Consider the following 16375-nt stretch of genomic DNA (forward strand, 5'->3'; position numbering starts at 1 on the left):
AACAGGCAGAGCACGAGGCTCTGAGGGCTGGAACGGAGCAGCGGGGGTGCAGGAGCAGCGGGTTTGGCGACGGGGCCTGCACTGGGGACGCTGACAGCCGCCCTCCGGCCACCACGGCCGCGCCCCCTCCACCCCGAGCCCGGAGGGGGAAGGGAGGGGGACTGGAGGGGAGGCACTGCCCCCCGCGCCGCCCGCCCCGGCCCGGGGAGGACCGTGTGAAAATGAGGCCGGGGCTCGGGGGCCGGGCGGGGCCGGGCCGGGGGTGTCAGAGCGCGGCGGGCAGGGCGCCCGCACACACCTCCCGGAGCCGCCGCCACGCTCGCCGCCTCTGCCCGCAGCCGCCGCGCCATCCATGGGGGTCTTGGGCCGCGGCTGCCCCGGGACGGCCGGGGCGCTGCTGCTGCCGCTGCTGCTGCCGCTGCTGCTGACCGCGGCCGTCCCGCCCGGCCAGAGCCGCGCCCCAGGGCCGCCTGAGGGTGAGTGTCCGCACCTCCGGAGCCTCGGGCACGCACCTGGCAGGGGCATGCGGAGCCGGCGGCGGGAAGGGGTCCCGGGTCCCCTGGTGGGGTCGCGCCGCGCTGGCCCGCCCCGGGCTCGGCTGCGGAAGCTCCGCGTGGCCCCCGCTCCCCTGGGGCCTCACCCGCGGGCCAGGCCACGGAACCACCACCGCTTGGGCTAGAGGCCCAGGGCCTGAGTGCTGCGGCCCGGCCTCGGACACGGGGCTAATGACAGTTCCCAGCCCGGTCCCGCCGCCCGGGGTCCCTGGAGAGCGCCTGGTAGTCAGTCTCTCACCCGCCGAGAAAGACGGAGGGCACCAGAGTCACCGGGGTCCGGCTCCTCATTGTGTAGATGGGGAAACTGAGGGCCCCGGGCGGGGTACGTCCGTGAGGTCTCGGCAGCTTTGCTCCTGCTTTTCTTCTGGGGCCGGGAAGTTCGGCCGGCTTCAGGGTTGGCTCCGGAGAGTTTTCTGCCGGTTGAGGATCCATCCGGGAATACCCCGTAAGCCGCAACAAACCTGGGTTTTTTGTTTTGTTTCGTTTTGTTTTGTTTTCTGCTGCCAGAGAAAAGTACTCTGGACGTTCTGCATTAACAGGACTCGTAATATTTTCAAAACTTTTGTTTTTAATTAACATCCTGGAGTGGTATCAACCCAGGAAATACTTCCACCAAGGCCGGTTTCCAGGTTGAGAGGGTGAGCAGCTGGTTGATGGGGTGTGGGAACCATTCCCACTTTGCACCTCCATCTGAGGGCTGGGGATGGTGTGGTCAGAGCCCAGGGCAAGCTACTCCCCCATCCCCCAAACCCTGAGAAAGCTGACACTGCCTGGTTTTCACAGTGTTTTGTTTTGTTTTGTTGCCAACCTGGTCTTTCCTTCAACAGGCATTTGTTATTGCCTACTCATGTGCCAGGCACTGTGCTTGGCATCAGGGACACCCACTCAGTCTGTAATCAAGACACCATTTAGAGGGGAGGACAGGCAGGAAAACAGAGAGTGACAATTCTGTGTGATATGTGTTATGAAAGGAGATAAATATGGAAGCAGGTCGTGGAGGACACCCACCTACACTGGGGGATCATGGTAGGCTTCTTGGAGAAGGTGAGTGAAAGAGTGTGTGTGTGGGGGGGGTGTAGTCTAGTCAAAGGGAACAGGCTGTGCCTGGGAAAGGAGCCTGGAAGTGGTATGGTTCATCCCAGGGTTCCCAAAGAGTTTAGCTGATGAGGAGTGAAGGGGGGTTTCTGGTGGGAGGTGAAGTTACCAGAGGACCAAGGCCAGATCACAGAGGGCTTGGGGCACCATACCAAGTGCTTGCTATGCTCTTTTGCAGATGTGGATGAGTGTGCCCAAGGGCTAGATGACTGCCACACCAATGCCCTCTGTCAGAATACACTCACCTCCTACAAGTGCTCCTGCAAGCCTGGCTACCGAGGGGACGGCAGGCAGTGTGAGGGTAAGTGACTGGGGTACCTGTGGTGAGTGGGCCAGCAGGTGAAGCTCCCTACCTCCTCAGCACTTGTAGTGACCACTCATGTTGGTAAAAGTGCTGCTCCTCTGTCCCCCCAGGTCATACCACCCACCCCCAAAATCCATTTCAGACCCTTAAAGCACTAGGAACATCAGGTCTTTCCTAGAGCTGATCATACAGTTTTATGTGGTTCCGAAATGTCCTTTTGTCTGGCTTGTGAAAAAGAAAAGAGGTGCTTTAGTATTTTTGGTGCCTATCAGTTTGGGAGCAGAAAGCCCCAATCAGGAGAGCCGTGCCTGCCAGGGAAGGGCTGATCCTGCGCCTCCCTGGGGCAGTTTACACCCTCGCCCAGGAGTCTGAGTGCAGGAGTCTTTCCCTCCACTGCTGGCTCTGGAGGCTCCATCTTGTTCTTGGCTTCAGGCTGGTGTTGTGACCTCCCAAACTTTAGAGGTACACCAAGCGCCAGCCTTATTTGAAGCTGCATGTTCACCCTGGAAAGATGTAGGCAGAGGGATACCTTGAGCCCTTGGAGTTCCAGATCTTTGAGCCTAAAGTCTGATCTCTGTCATCCTGTGTTCTGGGCCAGTGTCATGAATTCTGAAATTCAGAACTAGCCAGAGACTGGGTACTGAAAGGAGGAGGCTATTCCTGGGGATGGAAATCATGGCATGTTGGAACTGGCAGGGCTCTTCAGGGGAGCTCTGACATTCCTATCGCTCAGATGTGAGACCCTGAGGCCCCTGGGGAATTGAGAGGGGGGCTTGTGGCCATAATAACACAGTTAAAAGAAAAGTGAAAGAAAGTCAGATGTTTACCCTATCTCTGTCCCTGGACCCATATCTCCTGTATTCACTCAGCTTCCTGATGTCCTTCTTTGGTGAGAAATCCTGATATTTATACTTTGTGCATGAGGAGCAAAACTTGCCTCTCCTATCAGAGGAGACGTGCTCCTGGTCAGGTTCGTAGCAAATGGGGTTGGTAGTCTATCCTTAAAGCCCTTGTGTTTCTTCAAGTTTGTGTTTTCCCAGAGATAGGCAGCCATCTCTCACCGAAAGACTACCTCTCCCTGAGACATCTCTCTGCAGGTTCCTCCATACCACACTCTCACTGTATTAAATATTCTATTTACAGTACTGGAATTCACACATGTTGGTACCCTGCTTGGGGGAAAAAATGTTCACTCTTTCACTGGTTTTCCAGTCACTGTATACTCTCTGGGGGTGGAGATGGGCAGAAACTGTGCTATGGTTTCTTTGAGTTAGAATACATATTTAGTAAATGATGTTGAATGACAAGTGGCAGGAATTTCCTTATTCTTAGCTGTTGGGCTTGACGTATGACACATGGAATTGAATTGCTGACAGTTTATAGCTGAAAAGCCTACTATTTAGCTTAAAATAACTAAAATGATTGACTGGAATTGTTGCTTTTATATATTTAAATTGGCTCTAAAATGATAATATATATTATTGGTATAAAAGTCAAACAATACAGAAAATGTATGAAATAGTATCTTTTACTTATTTATTTTTAAGTTTATTTATTTATTTTGAAAGAGAGAGTGAGAGAGCATGCCATGAGTCGGGGAGGGAAAGAGAGAGAGGGAGAAAGAATCCCAAGCAAGCTCCCTGCTGTCAGCACTGCACCCTACCAGGGACTGATTGAAGGGCTTGATCTCAGGACTCTCTCAGGGCTCAGTCTCACAAACCATGAGATCGCGACCTGAGCAGAAATCAAGAGTCTGATGCTTAACCAACTGAGCAACCCAGGAGCCCCTAGAGGGATTTGATCTTTTAAATGCCTGTAATACTTTTGAATACATATGAAGTTATGTTTTTTCATTATAAGAATTGATATGGTAGGAATTGACACAATAAGTGAATGTCCTGTGTTTCCTCATAATAAAATTAAGGTTATGCATTTGTAGTAATACACAAAGTAAAAGTAAAAAGTAAAAGAAGCTTTTGTCAAGGCTACTATGGAAGTGCTATTATATACTTTTTACTGCATTACATGGGGAGGAGACACATGATGTTAATATGTTCCCCTACTGGTGATATTAACCTTGATCACCTGGTTAAGATGGTGCATCCTGAGGGGAAAAAAAGTTACAAACAGAGATGGAGGCAAACCATAAGAGACTCTTAAATACAGAGAACAAACTGAGGGTTGATGGGTGGGGAGGGCAGGGAAAATGGGTGATAGGCATTGAGGAGAGCACTTGTTGGGATGAGCACTGGGTGCCGTATGTAAGTGATGAATCTGCTCCTGAAGCCTGAAGCTCCCATCTGCATGGGAATCTGCTCCTGAAGCCAAGAGCACACTGTATACACTGTGTATTAGCTAACTTGGCAATAAATTATTAAAAAAAAAAAAAAGATGGTGCATCCTGGGTTTCTCTGTTGCAAAATTACTATTTTTTCTTTTTGCAATAACACACATCTTAAGGTAGATACATTCATCCTGTGCTAATATTCTGTTACTTCTCAAGTCTTTTTTTTTTTAAATCTTTTTAAAAAAATGTTTATTTTTGAGAGACAGAGAGACAGAGAGCAAGCAGGGGAGGGGCAGAGTGAGAGGGAGACACAGAATCTGAAGTAGGCTCCAAGCTCTGAGCTGTCAGAGCAGAACCTGATGCAGGGCCCCAACCTACAAACCATGAGATCATGATCTGAGCTGAGCTTAGCCAACTGAGCCACCCAGGAGCCCCTCTTCTCAAGTCTTTGCCCACTGATTTTGGCATCCAACTGTGGATCTTGTCTGCAACAATTATTACTATGATGTAATAATTGGTAATTTTGTATTTCCCTCATTCCATATACATCTATTAACTGAGATTCTTCTGTAAGGAAGACTTGTTGCTTCTCCCCCATTTATTTATGCATTGATTTATGTATTTATGCCAGTATGGACTGGTAGATATTTAATTATATGTATAGTTATTTATTTTGGGCTCAAATTGTTTCAGCTTTAGCCATTGGGAGCTCCTTCACATTGTTTCCTGTGTCCTTTTGACATGCCCCCATCCTTTTTGGGGACAGTTCTTTGTTTTCTGGTACCATAAGATACCACAGACTCATCTTGTATTTTCCCATCCCAGCCCTGGAACCAACCACTTCTTTAAGGAGCCCTGGTTTCTTTTATTGGAAAATGGTATATAGCAACCAAGATCTGAATGCTTGGTGTTCTTACTGTTACTGGGATGTCACTGCTCCTAGGCTATCTCACTGGACAGAACTAGGAAACATATGTATGTATTCTAACCCACATATACACATTTATCTATATTTATTGCCTATATTTATCCATTTGTATATATATTAAAAACAATGACTTACACTGATGATGCTTTGGATTCCAAAACAATGCCACAAGATTCATTGAATTTCCCTCTTTGGTTATTCATAACTTCTTTTTCCAACAGTGAGAAAGGTGGCTCTCATTATCTGCAAGATAGTTACTTGTTTGTTGAATCCAAGTATACACATAAATAATTTACAACACTATTAATCTATAGCCTTGCAAGTAAAACAGATTTACGAGAGTACAGTATCTGTTTGTAGCTATCTTTATTTTTAGCCTTACAACATTCAGTTAATATATTGGTTTTCAAAGTCACTTGGTTAGTACTTTTTTTTTCTACATTTCTTTCAGTGTGGTTGTTATTCATTTGTAATACAGTTGAGTTCATTTGTTTCTGTTTGTATCCTATTTTTTTATGTGTTCTTCCCCCACCTCTGTATACTAGTTTATATATGTATGTACATAAGAAGATATGTATTTACTTATGTATATATGTATGTATTCATCCATGTATCACTATGGTGCTGAGAGTCAAAACTATATAAAAAAGCATACTCAGGGGCGCCTGGGTGGCTCAGTCGGTTAAGCGTCTGACTCTTGGTCTTGGTTCAGGTCATGATCTCACAGTTTGTGTCATTAAGCCCCACATTGGGCTCTGTGCTGACAGTGTGTAGTCTGCTTGAGATTCTCTCTCTCTCTCTCTCTCTCTCTCTCTCTCTCTCTCTCTTTCTCTCTATTTAAAGTTTAAATAAACTTTAAACATAAAATAGAATAAAATAAAATTAAATTAAATTAAAAGGCACACTCAGAGAAGTATTACTCCTTCTCCCTATTCTTGTTCCTCTGTTCCTCATTCCTCCTCTCTCTCTTTTTTTTAATGTTTATTTATTTATTTATTTTGAAAGACAGAGAAAGAGACCATGCATGTGAGCAGGAGAAGGGCAGAGAGAGAGCAGGGGAGGGACTGTCGGGGCAGAGCCAGACGTGGGGCTCAATCTCACAAATTGTGAGATTGTGACCTGAACCAAAATCAAGAGTCTAATGCTTAAACCGACTGAGCCACCCAGGTGCCCCTCATTCCTTCTTTTCATCCTTTTCCCACATACCATGGATTGATTACCAATCTTTTTTAGTTTCTGATTTATTCTCCTGCCTCCTACATTTCTTTTGCAGCAAATGTGTAATTTTCCTTTTAACTACTTTAGTGAATTCTAATTTGTATACCATAAAAGACACCAATTCTAAATAAGTATAAAAATCAATGATTTTGAGTAAATTAGCTGAGTTGTGCAGCCATCACATAATCCACTTTTCAAACATTTCCCTTGTCTCAGTAAGATCCCTTATGCCCAGGTACAGTTAATCCTTATTCCCAGCCCCAGCTCCAGGCAGCCTCTAGTCTACTTTCTGTCTCTATAGATTGGCCTTTCTGGATATTTCATATAAATAGAATCATACAACATGTGGTCTTTTGTTTTTGGTTTCTTAAAAAAAAATTTTTTTTAAATGTTATTTTTTAATTTATTTTTGAGAGAGAGAGACAGAGCGTGAGTAGGGGAGGGGCAGAGAGAGACAGAAACACGGAATCTGAAGCAGGCTCCAGGCTCCAAGCTGTCAGCACAGAGCCCAACGTGGGGCTCGAACTTGTGAACCACAAGATCACGACCTGAGCCGAAGTTGGCTGCTTAACCGACTGAGCTACCTAGACGCCCCTCACCCAGCGTGTTTTTGAGGTTCATCCATGTTGTAGCCTGTACTGGCATTTTATTTTATTTTTTAATTGTTAACTAGCATTCTGTTGTATGGACATACTATATTTTGTTTATCCATTCACTGGTTGATGGACATTTGGCTTGTTTCTACTTTTGGGCTATGTTGCTATGAACATTTACCTGCAAAGTCTTTGTTATGGACATAATTTTTCATTTCTCTTGAATATATACCTAGGAGTGAACTTTCTAGATCACACATGGTAAATTTATGTTTAACCTTTTAAGAAACGGCTATACTGTGTCCAAAGTGGTGCCATCTTACATTGACATCAGCAGTATATAACGGTTCCCATTTCTCCACATCCTATTGTCTGTCTTTTTAAAAAATAACTATTTATTTATTTTTGAAAGAGAGAGAGAGAGAGAGAGCCCAAGTGGAGTAAGGCCAGAGAAGGATCTGAAGTGGGCTTGGCACTGACAGCACAGGGCCCGATCCATGCAGGGCTCAAACTCATGAACTGTGAGATCCTGACCTGAGCCAAAGTCAGTCACTTGTTTAACTGACTGAGCCACCCAGCCTCCCCTATTGTCTGTCTTTTTTTTATCATAACTGTTCCTGTGAGTGTGAAATGGTATCTCACTGCAGTTTTAATTTGAATTCCCCTAATAATTAATGATGTCGGCGGTCTTTTCATATGCTTTTTTACCCATTTGTATATCATCTTTGGGTGACATGTCTATTCAAATCTTTGCCCATTCGAAAATTGGATTGTTTGTCTTCTTTGTTGTAAGAGTCCTTTGTAAGTCCTTTATAACGTATGTGATTTGCAAATATTTTCCACCAAACTGTGGCTTGTCTTTATTTTCATAAGTATGAAAGTTGTAAATTTTGATAAAGTCCAACTTATTAATTTTAAAATTTATGAATTGTGTGTTTGGTGTTGTATCTAAGAAATCTTTACCTAATCCAAGGTCTCAAGATTTTCTCATAAAAGTTTTATGTTTTCTCTTTAAAGTTTTACAGTTTAAGCTCTTATATTTGGGTCTCTGATCCATTTTGAGTTGATTTTTGTGGAGATATGAGGTAAGGGTCCAAATTCATCTTTTGCTGATGGATATTGTCTAAGCACCATTTGTTGAAAAGACTATCATTTCTCCCAACAAATTGGACAAGACGATCATTTGTCCCAACAAATTAGACAAGAGTGCTAAAGCACTCTTATCTAAAGTCAAGTGACCATAAATATAATGGTTTATTTCTGGACTCTATTCTGTTCCATTGATCTGTTTTTCTTTATGCCTGTATCACACTGTCTTGATAACTATAGATTTTTGGTAAGTGAAAGTCCTCCAAATCTGTTCTCCTTCTTCAAAATTGTTTTGGTTCTTCTGAGTCTTTTGCATTTCTATATAAATTGGATAAGCTTGTCAAGTTCTGTCAAAAAACATGCTGGAATTTCATGTGTATGTTTTTTCATATTCCCTTATTTTTTTTCCCTGATAATAAACTACGGGTACTCTCTCACATTTTGATTTTTTAACTTAGTAGTATATCCTAGAAATCACCCTAAATCAGTTCATAGAAATCTTTCTCATTCTTTATTTTTTTAATTAATTAATTTTTAACAGCTGCACAGTATTGGATCGAATAAATGTACCGTAGTTCTTCAAATACTCTCTCCTATGTATGGGCATTTCGGTTGTTTCTAGTATTTTGTGATTACAAACAGTACTGCAGTGAATTACCTTGTGCACATTTATTTTCCTGTTGTTGGAGATGTATCTTGAGGATAGAGTCCTAGAAGTGGGATGGCTGGTTGGAAGGTAAATACATTATATCTCCATACTAAAGAGATGCCACCTGTCTGGCTTACTTCTGTTTTATTCCTCAGACATTGATGAATGTGAAAATGAATTCAACGGAGGCTGTGTCCATGACTGTTTGAATATTCCAGGCAATTATCGCTGTACTTGTTTTGATGGCTTCATGTTGGCTCATGATGGTCATAATTGTCTTGGTAAGGAAAACAGTTGGAAATCGCAATTCTACTCTACCTACCCTCCGGCACCCCACCCTTTTCTTTCCTTTGATGAAAACATACTCATTAAAACAAAAAGGGGATCAGAGACTTGTGTTTTCTGCCCCCCTCAAAATCATAGTCCCTGAGAGAAAACCAGGTAAAGTGCTTTGGTTTATATGTGATCATTCATAATGTAAATTCTCCATTAGTCTAAGGAGATGGACAACATCATTGTTACTACGTATTGACTTTCTAGCATTGACTTGTCACCTTTAAGATCTTTGATTTAATGCTGTAAGTATCTCTATTCTAGAATTAGGTAAAACTACTTATTCTGAAAATTCCAAATATGTGATTGGATTTCAGCCAGGTAACCCCACCTCCTTTTTTCTTGAAAGGCAAAGGAGTTCAAACAGAAACCTTCCATTAACATCATCCTATTATCCCACAAAACAGAAACATCTGTCGGAGTTTTAGTTCCTGAGTTACGGACTGCAAAGAGCATTGTTTACATTCGTTGCTTATGCCAGGAATAAACAGAATTCAGAAATAGCAAGCAACTGGATGGGACTGGGTGTGGAATAGTCTTAGAGGATGTAGCACACTTGGCAGAAAGGTATTCATGGTCTGTTTGCATTTTAAGGCTGGTGTTATCAGTTGTGCAGGAGGACATCATGGGACACAGATGGCATCAGGGTCCTTTGATGCTGATGACCTTTTATGCGGTTAACCTGCTGATATCTGCTTGGCCGACCAAGGAGTAACTTGAACCAGGTCCTGACACAGAGTGGACAGCTACTGAGATGCTCCCTTATAGTACAGGGGGAATGGCCACTTGATTAAATGCTTTGAGATCAGCATAGATAAGTACAGACAGAACTTGTTTTTTGAGTGGTAGAGAAGGAAAGTCTTTCCAAAGTCTTTTGATTCTGGGAATCAATCCTTGTATGATGTTTATCCCGCTTCACTGTCACCTGGAACCCCATCCTGAAATAGATTCTGTCCCTTCCTATTTGTGCTCTGTGTGAGAGGTCAGTCTTTGGGTCAGACCACTTGGCCTTCCAAGCCTGTAGCTGTCAGGAAGATTTGATTGAGGGCTGGGGGCTCACTAACCCCTTTGCAGACTGTCTAGGGCAGCCAGGCCTCAAAAAGACACTAGAGAGACCATCATGACAACAATAATCAATTGAGATTAATTAAAAACTGAACAAAATATGAAGTCACTTTCAGTGTGTAATATTTTGGGAAGCATGCAGTATGTTTGGAGGGTTTGGCTTTGTTTTTTTACCATTATCTGGGGTAAATCTCACATGTCCTTTTGGTTTGCCAAAAGTGGCATTTTGGGAATTTATATCTAATGGCAGATCTAGTCATTACAGTTTTGCCTAAACCCCAAGTTGTGCTTGGGGGAATGTGTAAGATTCTGAAGAGCAATAGGCCAAACTATGCAGGGTTTAAGCACCTGGGCCAGCGTTGGGTCAGGTGGTTTTGAGGAAAGGCCAGTTCAGAAATCCTCAGCCCAGGAGTCTTTTCCTTGCCTTGTCTGCTAACACAGATATTTCAGCAGCCTCTCTCCATTCCCCCTCTTTGGGGTCTCTTTGTGGACTTGGTAGCAAGGATTTTCCTGACAGAAAGATCCTGAGTATCCACTGAGTGTATCCAAAGGGGCAAACGATTCTTTAAAGGAAGCCATGAGAAATAAAGTGATATAGTTAGAAGAGCAGGACCAGCAGATACAGAGATTTCTCTGCCATTTAGACTTGAAAGGGTTGAAGCATTTTGTGACAAGGAAGCTCAGAGCCAGAACTTTTCAGGAGCAGCACTTTCCTGTGTTCTCTGGGATGACCCCTTGCCTCTCCTCAGCCCCTTACCACATACTAGCTACAATATACCAGAATATACACAGTACAAATACTACTTAAATCTGGCACCAAACCCAGACTTCTCCAAGATCCTGAATGCCATTGAGCTTGAAAAATGAAATGTAGCTTTTCCACATAGCTCACCTGCCTGAATTCAGTTTCCATTTTTTGAGTGTCTGGGAGTGCATTGTAGCTATTCAGTGTGGGGGCCGTGGTTCTCAACTCTGGCTGCACGTTAGAATCACTGGAGAAGTTTAAAACAACACCACTGCCTAAGTCTCATCCAAGACTAGTTATATCAGTGTCTCAGGAGGTGGGGTCCAAGCATCTGGATGCTAACATGCAGCCAGGGTGGAGAACCACTGTTTTGCAGTCTAGAGAAACTCGCCAGGCTAGTGATACCTCTTTGTGCATGTGAACACACACACTTTTGTATTAATTCAGAGTGTGTCACTCAATGGCACATTTCTAATTGCTTTGGAGAAAGGAATAGTGGGTTAAATGGACGGTCGGTGGGTGATGGCTCAGAGGGGAGCACACCTTTACTCAAAACCAATCCAGGATTTGGTGTTCAGGGAAACCGATCTATCCAGCCCACCATGAGTCCTCACCATGGAACACCCTGGCCAGGTGTGTTCCAGAGTAGCTCATCCTTTGGAATGTGCTCCCTTCACCCTTTGGCATAGAGAAGGGCAAGTTTGTTAGGCTTAAGGGGATGGCTTGGGTCCCATCAGTTTAGAAAGGCATCTGCCTGGTAGTGTGGGAGGATGCATGACTGTAAGATCAGAAGCTTGAAACCAGATAACAGATATTTAAATGTGAATTTTCTTGTTATGGATGTGCCCAGAAGCTAATGATAGGCACATGGGAAATCAGGCTAGAGAAATAAATTGCTTTTATATCAGCCTTCTCCTTGAGTCTTTGTCATGTCTGAGATTTTTCTGGAAGTTTCCTCTTATTTGGCTCTAGTGATGCTGTGCTCTCCTGCTTTTTTGTTCATGCATTGAACAATTAATGTGCACCTGAAGTTCCAGGGCTATGCTAAATAAAACAAAGGTCTCTGTCCTCACAGAGTTCACAGTCTAGTGGAGATGGATAGGTAAAATATTTTGAGGGGTCAAAGGTACAAATTAAAAAAAAGAAGATTTTGAGAATACACTATGGTAAGTGTATTGGTAGAGCCATGCACAGAGTAATTTATGACACAGTGGAAGGAAAGTCCCCTAACTCCATCCTGGGGGGCACAGAAAGACAGATAGAGGAAGATTCACCCCCTTTCTGTCTTTCTGATGGCTCCTCTTCTGGGGCTTCTGCTGTCTCACCTACCTCCTGCTGCTGGTATTCTCCCGAATTCTACCTCTGGCTATGTGCTCTCTGCAACCCTTCTGTCCCTTCCCACACTCCTGCCTGGGGCTTTCTTATCTACATCCACCACTTTATAAGGCCACCACAAGTAAATGACTTTCAGAGGTGTCTTTACAACACCAGACTCAGGTTTCCCTCTGCTACTGGACCAAGGCCTGAATGTCAGCATCTCACATATATCACCTCCCTACCGTGGTGGGGGTCAACCACATCCCCATCCCAATTTCCCTACCCAGCTCTGGTCTTCACCATGTTTCTCGGCCACCCTACCTGATGCCCATGTGGCTTTCCACCCTGCAGGCACCTTGCCCACAGTGCTTCTGTTTTTTCCTTCCTAGGCATCCCCTCAGCCAGGCCCCAGGCCCTGTCCCCGACTAGCACCAGCTGAGGCTATTTCAGGTTCACATGTGAAGCCAGGCTTTTGATTCTTCTCCTTCCTTGTGTCCTACCCTTGGCTGTCACCTTATTCTTCCTAACTCCAGGGTCTGGCCATGCCACCCTTGCTACAGTGGTTTCAACTGCCTCTTAGATTAAGAGACAGGTATTCAAGGTCCCCTACAGAGTGACCCAATCTATTCCCAGCTTTATCTCCTATAACTTCCCTGCATGTACCCATGCTCCAGCCAAACAAATGACTCACCCTTATCTGAACATGCTCCATGCTCCCCAGCATTTGTGCTATGCTCATACTCTTTCTTTTGTCCAGAGTCCCTTCTCCTGATTTAGAACTGAAGACATCCTGTAGGGCCCATCTTCCATCAGCTTTTCCATAAAACCCAACCTGATACCCCACAACCAGGTGGCCTCTTTTTCCCTTGTACCACCTTTTACTGTATCTCACAATTACTTGTACGTTTGTCTCTTTCCCTTTGCTGAAGGCCATGCTCCTAGAGCAAAAGAATTTGATCCTACTTATCTGTGTTTTACTGTCCCCTCTAGCACCATACTTTGGAAAGGGAAGGTGTTCAATAAATATTTACTGAATATATTATCTTGTATTCATGTGGAGGGCCTGCTTAAGTGAGCCCCAGAACTTTGTGGTCTTGGGTCCCTGCTAACGTCAATTCTGAGAGTTTCTGTGATGCAGGGAAGGAAGAGGGACCTCATCTCTGCTTAGCGGGTGTCCTGAGATGCTGGGAGGGGTGGGCATTTGAAACAGTCACAAAAGCAAAGGCTAATCCTCCTCTCCCTCCAGATGTGGACGAGTGCCTGGAGAACAATGGCGGCTGCCAGCACACCTGTGTCAACGTCATGGGGAGCTACGAGTGCCGCTGCAAGGAGGGATTTTTCCTGAGTGACAATCAGCATACATGCATTCACCGCTCCGAAGGTGCCTCTGCTCTGCTGTGGGCCTGGGGGGGAAGGGTGCAGGGGGCAAGGAAACCCCTCACCCCGAGTGAGTTTAGAGGGGAAGTACAGAGTATAGACATTCTGGAGGCTTGTGGATGAATCTAGACCCTGCTACTGGGTGAACCCTGGGCAAGCTGTTTTAGCTTCCACTTCCTCACCTGGCAAAATAAGTGGGTTGGGCTGGGTGAGCTCTGAGAGCTCTTTAAACTCTCACATTCCTGATTCTAATCTTTAAATAGAGAACATTTCAAACATGACTAGGTGTCTCAGGAAGAATGTAATGGACAATCTGCCAAGTTTTTCAAAACGGTGCTGCAAACCACAGCCCCAAGTGCGAGCCTGCTCTGAGCTCTGGGTGGGCAGGGAGGGGCTGGAGCCTTTTTATAAGGACTTGCAGACCCAGAACTGGCCTTCCCTGTGTTTCCCATTTTTGAACCCTGAGCCTCTGGCGTTCTAGGACCCCCTCCCTACAAGTGGGCTTTCTATGCTGTGGTTTTCCTGTGTGGCTGCTTATGATTCCTTCATAAATTTGTAGACAACTCTTCTGATGGCCTCCCTTTTGTTCTCTTTGCTTTGGGCCTATACTTTTTTTTAATTCCTCTATTAGTTCAGTGGATTCTTAGGAGGGAGAGGCATTAGGAACACGTGGCCAGTCAGCCACTTTTAACTGAATGACATGTTTTTAATTCTCTGCACTTTCTTAAGCCAAAGAACCACATTTTGGTGGCTGTATTTCTCCTGGGGTTGCCTGAGTCTGTTTTTGAGGGAAATGCTCTAAACATTAGACTATTAACTCCTTTTGGCATGTGGTGCTGCTTGTTCATTCTCATAACTTAAGAATGAGGTGATTTCAAGTTCTTCTACTATTTCATCACACATTTGTAGATTTATTGTTAAATCATGGTTCTTGTGACTTTCCAAGGGTGTCTTTTTGGAGGATGATTTCTGCCTCATTTTCCAAGAATGATGGCTCCTTCCTTGTACCTGACTTAGGAAGCCTGTTTGGGTAGTAAGAAGAATGGTCATGGGCCAGTGGGTTTGAGGAGTCTTATCATCCTGAGCCTGCTAGTTCTCAGGGTTTGGGTGGGATGGACAAATACTGGTTCTAATCCAGCAGATCTCTTATCTCATGCAGGCATGGCACTTGATAGAGGAACAGTTGGGTTTAAAGCTCCTGGTAGGTGCTCTGGACTTTTCTGTGAGCCCTGCATCTGGGAATAGGCAGGATTAAGACTCCAGCAGTTAAAAGCGATCTGGATCTCTGGGCGCCTCCTCTTTGGTTGCTCAAAGCTGCTTCCTGGGAAGTCACTCGGCTTTCCCTACAGGTGGTGGGGAATGGGGTGGGGACCTGTAGGTCACGCCATTGCTTGAACACAGTATGGATCCTACCCAGTCACAAAGCAGTTCACGGTGATTAAGATTATCTCTTACTCTTGCACTTCCAAAGCAGTAGCTCAGCCCCTTTCTCCCCTCTGGCGAGACCTCCAGACTGATTACAGACACAGGCTCTTCATAACAGAAGTAAATACAAAAGCAGTCCCTTTTTGCAATCTGTGTTTTCTAAATTTTTAACAATTCAGACATTCTTGGATTCCCTGAAGAGTATTTAAAATGAACTTATTTGTCTGGAGCTAAAGCCAAAATCCAAGAATTTGAGTTGTGGTCTAAGTGTGCTCTCTGTGATTTTCCGTGGTGTTTCAACCTGATTGCTTGGTGAATTCAGGGCAGTGTAAGCCAACAGATTATAGCAGTCTGTAACTGAGACCCTGTCCATCCTAGGGTTTTAACTCTTCAAATAGATCAGTCTGTAAACAGTGTTCCTTTAGGATTTCCTTCTTGATGTGCACATGAAACCCTTAGAACCTGTTATTAAAATGGACTTTAAAACCCATTGTTGATACTCCAAAATTGGTTAAAAGAAGGTGACATTACAAGCTAGTATTTTCTAGTGTTGTGGTTACTTTTAATAATTATTTACTAAATGTTCTTCAATTTAGGGGATCATAATAGATGATTCTGAGGGAAAGCTTAAGCTATTGATTTTTTAAAATTATTCTTCTTAGAGACCCCAAAGCTCTGATAAAGAGACTGTGTGTTTTCACCCATGTAATGGGGGTAGGTTGGAGAGAGACATACTGACCCGGCTGGCCTTTGTCCCCATTCATGGGTGCTCAGGCTCTCAAAATGAGCATTCCTCTTTTGTTTTGTCTGGTCTGAGAATATTTTTCGATGGTTGCATCGCTGCCCTTGCAGAGTAGGGGGAAGGTGTCAGGGTAGTGAGGAAGGGGCTGTGCTCTCAACAGGGCCTGTGTCTGTCTTTGGTAGAACATTTCTTGCTCTGTTCGCAAGGCATATATTAATTCAGTTTCCAGAAATATTCTTCAGGGAGACTCTGAGCTGGGGACCACCGCAATAGGCTATTTCTAATGTTTTTGTGAGCTATTTCACTCCCGGTAAACTAAACAACCCTAAACATGACTGCCAGCCCAATTTCTGGGGGGAGCCAGAATCTTGGCTGGGCCTCCCAGTTGGGACCAGACCCATCTGCTTCCCCTAGCAGTGGCATTTTTTTGTGTGTGTCAGGATACTATGAACAGCTTTGGGGGCACCTTTTGAAAAGTCCCCAGCATTTCCAGAGTCATTTTAACCTCTATTACCTCCTGGTAAGTTTAGGTCTGGCTTGATATGATAGGACATGGGGGGCAACTTTTTGTGTATCCCCATGGCATCTGAAACAGTCAATCTCTTTCTTTCTTTCTTTCTTTCTTTCTTTCTTTCTTTCTTTCTTTCTTTCTTT

At 44.5% G+C, this 16375-nt stretch overlaps 1 protein-coding gene across 2 annotated transcripts in view; it reads left to right on the plus strand.

The window, feature by feature from the left end:
• Window positions 1–220: 220 nt before the first annotated feature.
• Window positions 221–16375, plus strand: part of SCUBE2 (signal peptide, CUB domain and EGF like domain containing 2) — a 62853-nt gene continuing 46698 nt past the window's right edge. The window contains exons 1-4 of one of the 2 annotated variants that reach the window (XM_049650381.1): window positions 221–476; window positions 1828–1950; window positions 8873–8998; window positions 13424–13558. In XM_049650381.1, the coding sequence (XP_049506338.1) occupies window positions 353–476; window positions 1828–1950; window positions 8873–8998; window positions 13424–13558 (508 nt within the window). In that variant the 5' untranslated portion in view covers window positions 221–352. The remainder of the gene's footprint in view (window positions 477–1827; window positions 1951–8872; window positions 8999–13423; window positions 13559–16375) is intronic. The other variant, XM_049650387.1, reaches the window with a different exon arrangement.

Source organism: Panthera uncia, chromosome D1 (assembly GCF_023721935.1).
Source record: "Panthera uncia isolate 11264 chromosome D1, Puncia_PCG_1.0, whole genome shotgun sequence".
NCBI lineage: Eukaryota > Metazoa > Chordata > Mammalia > Carnivora > Felidae > Panthera > Panthera uncia.